General features: G+C 35.2%; 1 protein-coding gene across 2 annotated transcripts in view; it reads right to left on the bottom strand.

Annotated features, from left to right (window-relative positions):
- The window catches only part of LOC125647804 (nuclear envelope integral membrane protein 1-like), a 24,474-nt gene extending 15,533 nt beyond the window's left edge, over positions 1 to 8,941 (bottom strand). Inside the window, exons 1-3 of one of the 2 annotated variants that reach the window (XM_048874624.2) lie at positions 8,802 to 8,941; positions 3,423 to 3,565; positions 1,506 to 1,740 (exon numbers count right to left, since the gene is read on the bottom strand). In XM_048874624.2, coding sequence (XP_048730581.2) covers positions 1,506 to 1,740; positions 3,423 to 3,565; positions 8,802 to 8,898 — 475 coding nt within the window. In that variant the 5' untranslated portion in view covers positions 8,899 to 8,941. Of the gene's footprint in view, positions 1 to 1,505; positions 1,741 to 1,933; positions 1,951 to 3,422; positions 3,566 to 8,801 lie in introns of those variants that run through there. The other variant, XM_048874625.2, reaches the window with a different exon arrangement.
- Positions 8,942 to 13,927: the final 4,986 nt, after the last annotated feature.

Here is a 13,927-nt window from a genome sequence, read left to right as displayed (position 1 = left end):
TACATTTATATGTGTCCCTTGTGTGGTTTTCTCGCAAACAATGTATGATTATGATGTAATAAAGTATGTAAATATTACCAAGTCCTTGATTTCTTTAGATCAGAATCATGATGTCCTTAGTATATCAGCAATTCTTCATTATTAATTTTTATCAATATTTTCGACAACCAAAACACACAAACAAAACATGCAATACGATATGCCTAAAAACACATGTAAAACCAACGCATACCGGTACCCAAATATATGGTTTCACACTGAACAAAACTACTTGTTGCTAAATGTACACTAGGTGCCAATAAATAAAGCATGTTAATTATCTCGAATTGGTATGTCTAGTGTAATATTTTTGTTAAATTTTAATATTTTTTTTGCGTGTGATTTGATTTTTTGAAAGTTAGATTTTGTGTACATCGACTTACACCTCTTCTTGCACTTCAATTACTCAAATGAGCACAAAAACAATCATCAGGCTCTTAGCAACAATGGGTCTGCCTCCTCTTATTATTACATACAAACTTGGTTGTTTTCACGTGCAGAGAAAGACCTATAGTCGGATAGCCCCCCGTTCCCCCTTAGAAAAAGCATTGTCGTGAATGGTAGTGGAAATGTAAAATTTAACATATGAATGGAACTGAAAAATCAACCCTTGCCGCCTTCCTTCTTGAGCTTTGGATTATTATTATTTTTAAAATTTACTTGTCAAGAAATTTTAGACAATATTATGAAGTCAACTTTTCTCTCTCTCAATTTGGTAACGTAAGCTATACTATACACTATTTGTTAATGCTATTTATGTGAAGCTTAGGACCGCAATCGTAAGCGCGCCCCCAACTTCCGGTGTAAGGGGAGTAATTGCAAAAATGTAGGCCATTTCATTACAGATTTAAAGTATGCAAGCTAATTTCATGTTAAGCTATATACACCCCAGTGAAATTCCAAACACACATACCAAACCAAAACTGCTAATCCGCAAAATGATGACTCCGTGGAATTACAGTACCTCGGAATAATTAACAAACAGACAGGTCAGTCTCGTGAAAATTAGCACAGTATATGCACCCACCTAAGGAACATCAACAAGCTCGTTTTATTTTCAATTTGTCTCCTGAACACTGCCTTCTCATTACCCCTAACTTCCCATGTAGATAATTTTGTTCCAATAAAAAACAAAATCCACCCTGTTTATGACAGATCACTTCCACGTATAATGTACAATGTAAGTGTGAATGCATGTACATGTATGTTTATACTTATGTACCAATAATGTTTGTGTGTGTATAATATATATATCCATAATGTATGGATTTATATGTATGTATGCATACATGTTTGTAAATACACACAAACATATGAAAAATATCCAAAGATTCCTACATGTAGTTTTAGAGGATAAAGGACAGGTAAACGACTAGATGCTCCTTAGTGGTGAACAAGTTATCCAATGTACAATTCATCATTCCATGAAATGACACGATTAAAAATTTAATCAATGCTTCAATTACTTTTGACTAAAAAGTCAGTCTTAAATGCTACGTTTGATTCCACCCCAATACAGCTCTGGTTAAAAGGAGCAAACTTCACTTCTTCTACATCTCTCTGAACAACCAGTCTCAACGTTTGCAACATATCGTACAAGGGATGATAAGAGCCCTGTTGACCCTTGACCTCTTCCACGGTTCCTCCCCTCAATGTCTTAAAGAGGCTTGGTGGGTGGGTACTGTTGAACTTGATTTTCATCTGAAATAACACATAGAAGGATAAGCATTCACTATGCATGTATTAGCTCTCATATATCAAAGCTTGTGGATCAATCAAGTCACCATTCAGACAAATTTTAAAATGACGTGCATCATTATTGCATGAAATTTCTTCAATTATGAAACACATACATGATGTGAGTTATGAGACCACATTAATTTTCTATACTTACATTTGTAACATCAAACACTAAAATGGGGCATACAAAACTTGAATTATAATAAATCACAGATACGTACTAAACCATCACTCTATTCTCTCATTTATAATAAAATTTGAAAGTACTGACTATTGTCACAGCAACAAAAAGGTTTTGAGAACTATGGAAATAAATTGTAACTGACAAAAGGAAGAGAGTATAATATGCATGATTTCTTGATCTTGTTACCTTTCTTGAGATCATTTTAAATATCCTACTTCCTATTTATTCTTAAGGGAAAGTATGAGAAATTAAATGATCTTATACCTCTACATTATTCTATGTCATCATGTACTCTGACAGTACTTTGATCTGTGCTATTACATAGAAATTTCAGAAAATGTATGTAGCAAATGTTTAACAGAATAATGATAATAAAATCTCAAATCCTCAGAGCAAATTTGGTATACACCATATCTTATTCACATTGCCAGTGTTTATTAGTTTTGCTACAAGTATATGCAATACTGCGAACAGATAGAAATATGTTTTAATATACACAGTGACTATACACAGTGACAATGCTGCAAATTAAGACAAAATTTGTAATGAATCACAAGTATATGTAATTTACATTCAAGGTGCTTTAGTATGAAAAACAGTGACCTAATTGACATGATTTTGACCTCAAAATAAGAACACAATACCCATTATTCAGTGTGTCAAAAGAATTTATACAATCTATAGTTTTTGCATATGATATATCACCTATAGTTTTTGCATATGATATATCACATCTCAATGCAGCTATTGACTTAAAGAAGAAGGCTTTAATGAAGAAAGGTATTATGTTTGTCCTAGCTCCTAAAGGTTTTGTGTATTTGTTTCCATGGTTTGGTAAGTAGAGGTGGGATGATGCATCGGTGCACTGATGCATCATTATACTCCTCTTGGCGATATACGGATCAATACACATGTCTATTAATAATAATGACAATACCCCTGATAGCGTTTTCCAAAAATATCCAAATGTCAGGTATTTTTAATCCACTTAGCAATAAATGAAAGTAGAACAGAAATAATTGGCTGACTACATAACATTAACAAAACCGACTGGAAGCTAGTCAGGGGTATGGCCGTATGGGAGGTTTGGCTTGCCAGTTTACAAAAGGGAAAACGGTATACGTAACATCATAGACTCTTTATTCTTAAGAAGTATTTGTGAAGTTTTTGGAGCATTGTGTGATAATTTATTTTATTCTAGTCATGAAACTAGCTGAACTGAGTGAATTTTTTTCTGTTTTGTTTTGAACTGAATAAATTTGAAATTCTTTTTTTTTTATTGATATGCAAAGTATTGTGATATGTATCGTATGTCAGGTATCATGATATGTACCGGATCGGCTAGAAAAGGTATCATACCACCACTAATGGTTAGATACAAAGACAATGACCAGATTCATATGTCACATCCTACAAATGTGGCTATTAAGAATTTTCAGAGTAAAAAATGTTTACATACCACAGGATTGACCCACAAGGAAATGACTGATTGAAGACCACCTTTATAACAGTATATCTTCCAATAGTTTCCATCACCCACAAATTCGGAATCGTTCGTATTCCACACATAGTCTTCTGTGTTATCTTTGTCAAATTCAAAACCTTGAAAATCAAATAAATATATACAGGTAAAGTCATAAACATTACAGGTACAGTCATAAACATTACAGGTACAGTCATAAACATTACAGGTACAGTCATAAACATTACAAGTAAAGTCATAAACATTACAGGTACAGTCATAAACATTACAAGTAAAGTCATAAACATTACAGGTACAGTCATAAACATTACAAGTAAAGTCATAAACATTACAGGTACAGTCATAAACATTACAGGTACAGTCATAAACATTACAGGTACAGTCATAAACATTACAGGTGCAGTCATAAACATTACAGGTACAGTCATAAACATTACAGATGCAGTCATAAACATTACAGGTACAGTCATAAACATTACAGGTACAGTCATAAACATTACAAGTAAAGTCATAAACATTACAGGTACAGTCATAAACATTACAAGTAAAGTCATAAACATTACAGATACAGTCATAAACATTACAGGTAAAGTCATAAACATTACAGGTAAAGTCATAAACATTACAAGTAAAATCATAAACATTACAGGTACAGTCATAAACACTACAAGTAAAGTCATAAACATTACAGGTAAAGTCATAAACATTACAGGTACAGTCATAAACATTACAGGTACAGTCATAAACATTACAGGTAAAGTCATAAACATTACAGGTACAGTCATAAACATTACAGATACAGTCATAAACATTACAGGTACAGTCATAAACATTACAGGTACAGTCATAAACATTAAAAAATAATGTTTAGGAAGAGAAAATTTCAATTAAAAAATTTGTTAGTTGAATCATAGTAGAGCTACAATCGGTACCCAAAATAACGGATAACCTCGAGCCATGTTGTTCAGTTTGGGTTCTGTTCCATTTTTCCTTATTTCAGTTCGGGTCTGATTTTTACGATAGAATCATTATTAGCATATTAGAAATCTGTTTAAAGAAAATGGTGTCAAATCCTCAAATGTGGCTATACAATGTATTTTGATCAATTGTTAAATGATGGCATTGTGGACAAAACAATGACAGTATGTAAGGTATATGTCAGACACATCTAAAATACACCACAGAATCAACATTGTCAACGACGAAACATTGAGAGCATGGAATGGAAACAAGTAGAAGTGACAATGATGTTTCTAATACAATGTCGAGACTAAGCCAGAGTCCACTTCCGCGAGTAATTATTGTAACATAATACATATAAATATTGCATGTAGTTGAGGGTAACATTGAAAATTTTCACCCCGAGAGAACCATTGTCAACCGAGGTGTTACCCTCAACTACATGCAATATTTGTTTTATTATACTGAATGTTACATAAACAACAAAGCAGAAAGACTTACGTCTGTTGACATTTGATCAATCACTGTCATGCGATATTTCATATATCGATGCGGGTATTTGTGTTTATTACAAACGCTCAAACGACGTTGTCTAACAATCTACGGCGAACCGTACATGCATAAATTTGACGCATGTAATAATTTTTTTAATAATATCACCAGTTATCAAGTACTGTTACCCGTTGCTAGATACTATCACCCTGGAGCGCGGCGTGCTTTCTGTTCTCAGAGGGTAACAAAATGTTTTTTTAAATGCTTCTCAACCAATCAGATTCAAGTATTTTACATGAAAGTATAATAATAAGGGTTTTTGAATCTAACTTGTATATCAGGGCTTGAAGCTAACTTTTTATGTCACCAGTCCAGCCGGACTGATGGGGTATAATTTCAACCAGTCCGTGGAAAAATTTACCAGTCCAATCAAGTTTTCCAGAAATAATTATAAACATATTTCATTAATGTTATTAAAATGAAATTCAACTCAATATGCCTGATAACATTGTAGCACTTATGTGGGATTTATATTTACGAATCAAGATTTATCTGATATCTACAGAAGATGCCAAATGTGTGTATAAGATTTCATAAGTATATTTTCCGAAATGATGCTTAACAAAATTAACCAGTTCCATCGGACTGACGAAAACAAATGTAAGTCAGTCCGCCAGACTTATAACCAGTCACAGACTGACGGTCATATGTTAATTTCGAGCCCTGTATATCAGATTTTTCAAAGAGCTATATAGACCTGAACCGAATTACCTAAACCCGAATTAAAAAACCCTGAACCGACTCGAAATTTTTTTGAACTGCGACAGCCCTAAATCATAGTAAAATCAAAGTTCATAAAGTGTAAAACATTTCAAGTTTATCATAACCTTTGTAGAAAACATTTTTCGGAAAGATTTGTCAACTTTAAAATTCTATTAAAAACTGTCCACTTGTCTAGCGATCGAAGTTCTGGTCCTACTAAACAGAGTACGCTAGAGTACTTTAGAATACTCTGGTAAAATTTCATAATTTAAATAAATGCAATTTAACCCCTGTTCGTAGATGCTTATACTTTAATTTAGCCTAATAAATGTATATCTGGAATATATTGCATTTGTTTTCATTAGTTTAGGGATTATTTCAAGTTACAGTTTACTGTTTGATCCCGATCAAATTTAACTACATATCTACATTATTTAATACTAGGGTATTACATCTAAGTTTCCAAGATTACACCTTTATCTTATTTTTGAAGTATTAAGGTAGTACTCTACATCGTCATAATGGCTGACTTCCTTTAAAAACATGGATGAAAAAATCGATATTAGCAATATTTGGCTTTTCCTTTGCGATTTAAATACCTAGCCGAGTAGCTCAGTAGGTTAGAATACCGACTGCTGACCTGTAGGTCGGAGGTTCGAGTCCAGCAGGGGTTTTAATTTTTTTTCAGATTACCTTCTATTAAAACTGTATTTTTTGACAAAATAAAGTAAATTTGAAATTTTTTAACTTCAAAATATTATTGTACATATCCTCCACTTTTCATCTACGTCAAATTTCTCTGGTGTAGCACACATCCTTAAGTCTTTTTATTGTCAACTGAACAGTGAAAATAAATCATTGGTATTTGGGTTTAATACTGGTGTAATATGTCACATCGCTCAAATACTTTCTCCAAACAAAATACTAATTATCGGGATCAAGATGCCGTAAATCTTCAATATATTATTTAATGTTTTCTGGTCAAAATATAGCTAAAAAGCAAGTACTTGTGACAAATATTGTGCAATATTATTTTTAAATCATGTTCATTTAAGCGGTATACATACAAATAACCACTTAAATTGCATTAGATCACAGGGGATCGTCATGAAATCTTTGTCTTATTAAAATTTGACGTCTATTCTATATTTACACAAGGGAGGAATCCGGAATCCCAAAATTCGTTAACCAAAATTTTCAGTCTTCTCCTTTTTATATTTCAAGGACGTTAAATATTATGATCCCATTCTCGATGGATCGAGGAAAGATCATAGTTTGTAAAAATACCTAATAATGCACTGGCAATAGATATCTAGAAGCAATGCATTTTTTGTCGTTTTCGAATCACAGGAACTTTTCCTCAATCACCCAAAATAGAAAACGCCTTCTTATTGCAGTGATTTTTCTACATTTTTTACAAGGTTCCTGTGGCTTTCGAATTGGGAAAAATTGTCAACATTACAGTCAAATTGGGAAAAATAAATGTTATCATAAATAAGTTTTAAATTCATATCAAACATTATGTTATCTTTATTTTACACATCTAATTTTCTTTAACCTTCTAAAATTGTCAACTATTCTATCCAAATCATTCCCATAACTCTTTATTAAGTTTTATGTATATAATTAACATCGAATGTTTATTTTTTTCAAATACGTTATCCTCTCATAATTTTATTATTGGAAAAAATGCAAGCTAAATTGGGAAAAATATTGGCAATTTTTAGGAGGGGAAAGGGCCGAAATTCGGAACTAAAATGGGCCTAAAAAAATCACTGTATTGGTCAATTCAATTGTACTCCAAACCCGAGCTCAAAGGCCTCTCGGTCACCTGAGTATCATATCCCATACATAGACCATGTATTTAGCTTTTCTCGCACATGTTTGAGAGCAGAGAACATTTTTAAAGATTATTTCTTAATGAAAAAAAATTCCCTGTGCCTGCAACACCGGCGATCAAAACATTATGAGCCGATAGTACAGCATAAGAGCGAATTGAATTGACCAATGAGAACACATCTCTATTTTGGGTGATTGAAGAAAAGTTCCTGTGGTTCAAAAAGGACAGAAAATGCATTGATTCTTCATATTTAATGCTGGTGCAAACAGTATTCTCTTTAGAGAAGTCGAGAGGCATAGCCTTCATCGACTTCTCTTCCCAAGCATTCATGTTTTGATTCTGGAAAACGTGTAAATGCCGGAGTCGGTGAAGGTTTATGTTTCGACCGACGTTTCGACTCAGATGTGCCTGGATTTACGCAATAGACAACTTATTTTCAAACATTTAGCAGTAACACACAAAACTGTCACAAGGAAATCAACACTTACATGCTTTTAATCCATTTTCAACATGTTCCCTGTCCCGGGTTTACGTTAACTGGTCTTGGGAGCTTTCACAGTAGGGGACCAGTTAAGAGAAAGCAGGCTGACGTAATCAGCGTTGTGATTTAAACCCGGGACAGGGGCATGTTGAAAATGGATTAAAAGCAAGTAAGTTTTGATTTCCTTGTTACAGTTTTGTGCATTGCTGTTAAATGTTTGAAAACAAGTTGTCTATTGCGTAAATCCAGGCACATCTGAGTCGATACGTCGGTCGAAGCACAAACTGTCACCGACTCCGGCATTTACATGTTTTCCAGAATCAAAACATGAATGCTTGCGAAGAGAAGTCGATGAAGGCTATGCCGCTCGACTTCTCTAAAGAGAATAGCGCAAACAGATGTTAGGTATTTTTACAAACTATGATCTTTCTTCGATCAATCGAGATAGGGCTTCTTAGATTTAACATCCTTAAAATATAAAAAGGAGACAAATGAAAATTTGAATTAGCGATTTTTGGGATTCTGGATTTCTCCCTCGTGTAAATATAGAATAGACGAGCCCGTGTTAGATTTGAAAATTTTACCAACGTACTCTAACGTACTCTGTTTAGTAGTACCCGTCGAAGTTCAGGCAAGATTTCCTGAATCACTTTGTGTGACACTGACTGGTTTGAGATTCGGAGGAGGCGTCAGTCCGATCCAAATACCCAGCCTCGACGAGTCTCCCTGAGATTACAACTGTACAAGCTCCTGGCCTACATCTTTGCACATGATGACATCCAGATCATTTTTTGTAGTGTCACGTTAAAAATATACTTACACTCTTCCCTGTTACAGCCAATGATGCGGGAACTTGTCCTTGTTATAAACACGTAAAGTAAAATAATTACTGAAGAGAAAAACAAATTCAGCGCCATCTTTATCTAAACAAATTCTCGTCATGAAAACGCTTGAAAGATTAAAATGAAAAACGATGCACAGTGTGTCAAATTCCGGATTTCAAACTTGATATCTTCTTGAACAAGATAAATTCTTGATAAGAGAGATATGTTTTAATCTTATGCTAAGTAGACAGTAAATTATGACAGTTTATCTCGATTTTAGTGGAAATGTCAATTCTAAAAGTCAAACATACGCCGTTTTCTTTCAGATGGCCGAGAATTATTCTCTAAGGCCTATTTTGTCCAAAGGCTTTTGAAAGTATAGGCCGCGTAGGTCCACGATCAAATCAGGACATGTTATTTATCCACAGGTACTCGACGTTTTAAATATCTATCATAAAAAAGATGTCTTCCTTTAAACATAATATTCACAGGGTATTGGTTTTCTTTTTTACCAGCTGCATCGCTTGAAAATTTCGGAGAAAGGTTCGATATAATATGATAATTAGACCCCTACCGTTTAGAAGCAACTCTGTCAAGACAATTTTTTTATTATAGATATTTAACACGTCGAGTGCCTGTTCATTTATATTATCCAGGAGTCGGTGTTTGTCCAACTCTCTATTTGTATTGCTTATGTGAGTAATGAGATTGGTCACTGTTCGTTATCTCCACCTTTCATTATAGTTTTGGTCGACCGTCGATGAGTTTTATTTGAATGACTGAAAATCCGCTCTATTAGCATGAACACGTGGGCGGATCTATTTTATTATTTTATTTGAAAATATCATCAATTCAACTATTGCATGCATTAACTGAATAAAATTGATGAAAGCAATAACTGATTTGACGGCATGGTAATAAAAGACACACACACACCCATATTTGAAGTATAAATGAGTAAGACAGAATGATGGTGTTGGCATTTCCAGATTCCTCAAATTTTTCTCTGTAAGAATCAACCAAAACGTAATTTAGATATATTTATATCATAAGACCCCTTTTTCTCATACTGTTAGCCATAGATTACATCTATTACACTTTACATTATTTGGTGGGATAGCTAGGTGCACTTTTCTGTTTTTCTCTCCGGTAAGGGCAGAGTACAGAAATGGATACCACTAGCAACAATTTCATCTGTAAGGGTGAGATCGAGAGAGTCTAAGTCGAGACAGCTAAACATGCATCTTGAAGCGTCACGCCACATGCTCATGATGCTAGTCATTTTTCGGATGACCACGTCGGCTGACAAACTGTAGCATGATAAAATGGGTGACTGACCATGTTTTGATTTACTGACCAGAGAACTGACCGTAATACATTTGGAAAGTCAAATAGACAGGGCTGTTTGGCCGAACAATTTAATTTAAAAAAATCTTTATTCACTAATTAAAAACCCAAATCATTGGTACATGAGGTACAAACAAATGTATAGATATGACTTACTTGAATTATTCCTCTTGGCCCCTAAGGGGGTATAGGGCCTCAACAATAGTTTTCCATCTGTCTCGGTCATGTGCAGCTTGTTTGGTTTCTCCCCATGACATCTGGATCGACCTGAGCTCTGTGTTTAAAGTCCTTCGCCATGTTGTTACTGGGCGCCCCCTTTTTCTTTTTCCTTGTGGATTCCATTCTAATGCATGTTTTGTGATGTTGTTCTGTGGTCGTCTGAGGATATGACCAATCCAACGCCATTTCTTCTTTTGATGGTATATATTATTGGAGTTTGGCTTGTTCTTCTCCATAATTCCTGGTTTGGTATTTTCTCAGGTCATCTAATTTTCAACATCTGTCTGAGGCATTTGTTTATAAAAACTTGGAGGTCATGCTCTGTTTTTTAAAGTTTGTTTCCATGTCTCAGATCCGTAAAGAAGAACAGATTTTACATTGGTTTCGAATATTCTGATTTTCGTTTTGAGGCTGATGTTATTGCTCTTCCAGATTGGTCTCAAGGTAACAAAGGCATGTCTTGCCTTCCCATTTCTATTTCTGATGTCTTCACCTGCTCCTCCAGTTTTGCTGACTATGCTTCCCAGATACGTGAAGCTATCAACATCTTGGATGCTGTTGCCTTCCAACATCACAGGCGAGTCATGTTGTGCATTGATTCTTAGGCACTTGGTCTTTTTGATGTTTAATTCAAGCCCTGTTGACCTTGCAACTGTTTGGAGTGACTCTGTTTTCAGTTGGATATGCTGGAACAGATGTGATAATAAGCTGACGTCATCTGCGAAGTCCAGATCTTCTAGTTTGGAGGATAGTGTCCATTGAATACCCCTGGGTGGTGTCATGCTTGTTTTCATTATCCAGTCAATGACAAGAGAGAAGATCAGAGAGGACAATACACATCCTTGACGTACCCCTGTGCCCACGTTGAACAATGGTGACAGTGATGAATTGTGAATGACTTGGCATTTGGTGTTGTTATAGAGTCCTTGTATTATTCTAACAATTTTTTTCTGGGATACCATAATGTCTCAGAACTTTCCATATTGGTATGCGGTCAAGCATGTCGAAGGCTTTTTTGAAGTCGACAAAGTTGATATAGAGTGGTGATTGCCATTCGAGAGATTGTTCTATGATGAGACGCAATGTGGCTATTTGGTCTGTACATGATCGCCCACACCTGAATCCTGCTTGTTCATCTCTGAGGCATCTATCGATGGCTTCTTTGATTCTTTCAAGAATTATGCGTGTCAAGACTTTGCTAGGTAGTGAGAGTAGTTGTATACCTCTCCAGTTTTGACAATCACTAAGGTCTCCATTCTTTGGCAATTTTACTATGCACCCTGTTCTCCAGTCCTCTGGTATTTCCTCAGATGTCCAGTATTTAACAGATCGTGGAGTATATTTGCTGTTGTTTCAGGGCTTGCTTTCAGTACTTCTGGTGGAATATAGTCTGGTCCTGGAGCTTTACCGTTTTTGATTTTTCGAATTGCCTTGATAATTTCATCTTTAGAGATGGCGGATGTTTCAATATCAAGATCATCACCTGGAGGAATGTCAGGGCTATTATCAAATTATCAATGTATAGATATAATACATGTAAACAAAGGATACAGGTACGGGTCACAAAATACACAATAAGTATGTATCAAAAAAAAGGAATAAACCTACAGTCATGTGTAGATACATGTAGATTAGGATCTGGAGGAGCAGACATCATTAAAAAAAATCTTCACAAATTTGCCAATTATATTAATGCTACCACATTGTTTATAGTCAGTATTTCGCAAATTCTGTGGTAGTGATATGATGATCTAGTTTGCCAGTACAACCTACATGTATCATTGGGTCAAAAGCTGTCCGACTTGTTTCATACCGATTATCAGGGCGTTCTTTACACACTGATTTTGACTACAGATTACTCCGTTTACCTGATCAAGATATATAGGGTTCACGGCGGATGTGACCGGTTGACAGGGGATGCTTACTCCTTCTCAGCACCTGATCCCACCTCTGATATTTCCAGGGGTCTGTATTTGCCCAACTCTCTATTTTGCATTCCTTATAGGAGTTATGAGAGTGATCACTGTTCGTTATCTTCACCTTTCATTAGCTCATGAAACTTAATGATATTGGGGTTTAACAAAATCTTCTGTGCAGAAATTTTTTCCTGTCGTTTGGAAATTTAAAAAGTAATCACCAATACTCCTGCGATCAAATTGTATGTATATCCTTAAACATCTTCCAATATTATTTTTAACTATCAGATTCTATAGACGATGATTACAGCTTCTAAACTGAGTGAATGAAAAAGTAAGGCAACGAATAGTGATGAATTTCATAAATTCAATGAAGGAATTAGGAATAGGCCGAACATGGACCCCTGGACACACCAGAGGCGGAATAAGGTACCTAACAGGAATACGCATATCTGTTGACCGGTCACATCTGCCATAAGCCCTATACATTGATCAGGTAAACAGAGAAATACGTAGTTAAAATCATTATGTAAAGAATGGTCTAACAATTAGTATGATTGAAACCTTATAAATTCACATATAATATTTCTATCGACAATTCAGACGATCGTCTAGGTCGACCTTCATCTTTCTGCCGTATCACGTGACTTTGATATCGACATGTCGTCAGTATCTCTCTAGCCTCTCAAAGGTAGCAGGGGACAGTTTCGCACTATAGGCCCGACCAACTTTTTAAAAAAAATGGAAATACTCCATATTTGAAGTGATATTACATGTGGAAAAATGTATACAATAATTTTAGGATGTATGTCAAATGTAGTTGAGTGCTTAATAAAAATGTTGATATACAACATGTAGGTGTCACCATGATTCCTAGCATATAGATGGGTGCAAATACGAAACTAAGATACGTGGTCAGTTGCTGAAGAAATTCCGTTGAAAACATGCAGGGTCCAGCAAAAGGTCTGTAGCTGAGAGGGAAGGCGGATGGCCCCATATGAAAGGTAGATTTTTTAGAAGGGCAGATAGGGTTCTTGATTGGCATGTGCACAGTGTCTAAATCCCCATGTTTGGTGCTGTGATGGTGTCTGTGTGTGTGGGGGGGGGGGGGGGGGTGCGGATTAGCCCAAATGAGAGAAAATCAAAGCAAAAACGGGGAACCTGCTCAGAGCATGTTTTGTGCACCAGCACCAGTAGTGCACCAGCACCAGTATTTATAGAATACATGTAATTTAGAGATCGGTAAAGTTGGCTACTAGCTATATATAGTAACCAGCTACTAGTAACTGGCTACTTAAAACGAGAAAAGTTGGCTATTATTAGCCAGCTACTTGAACCAGGAAAAGTTAGCTACTAGTAGCCAGTTACTAGTAGCCAGCTACTAAAAGTATGAAAAGTTAGCTACTCGTAGCCAGCTACTACCAAATATAAAAGTTATAATTACTGATAGCTCGCTACCAGATAAAGGTTAATGAGTTTGAAAATTATTATCTATCAGATTTATTTCTAAAGAGGACGAGGAGTCGTATGAAATTTCATGCTCAATTATCCCCAATTACATAACGTTGCAATGCAAAATACGAATAAACTTTTTCAACTGGGTGTTTACTTTAAAAGTGATACGGATTGAATTCAGACCT

Source organism: Ostrea edulis, chromosome 6 (assembly GCF_947568905.1).
Source record: "Ostrea edulis chromosome 6, xbOstEdul1.1, whole genome shotgun sequence".
In the NCBI taxonomy this organism is placed as follows: domain Eukaryota; kingdom Metazoa; phylum Mollusca; class Bivalvia; order Ostreida; family Ostreidae; genus Ostrea; species Ostrea edulis.
Note: the sequence above shows the minus strand (reverse complement) of the source record. Positions and strands in the feature narration are given on the sequence as shown.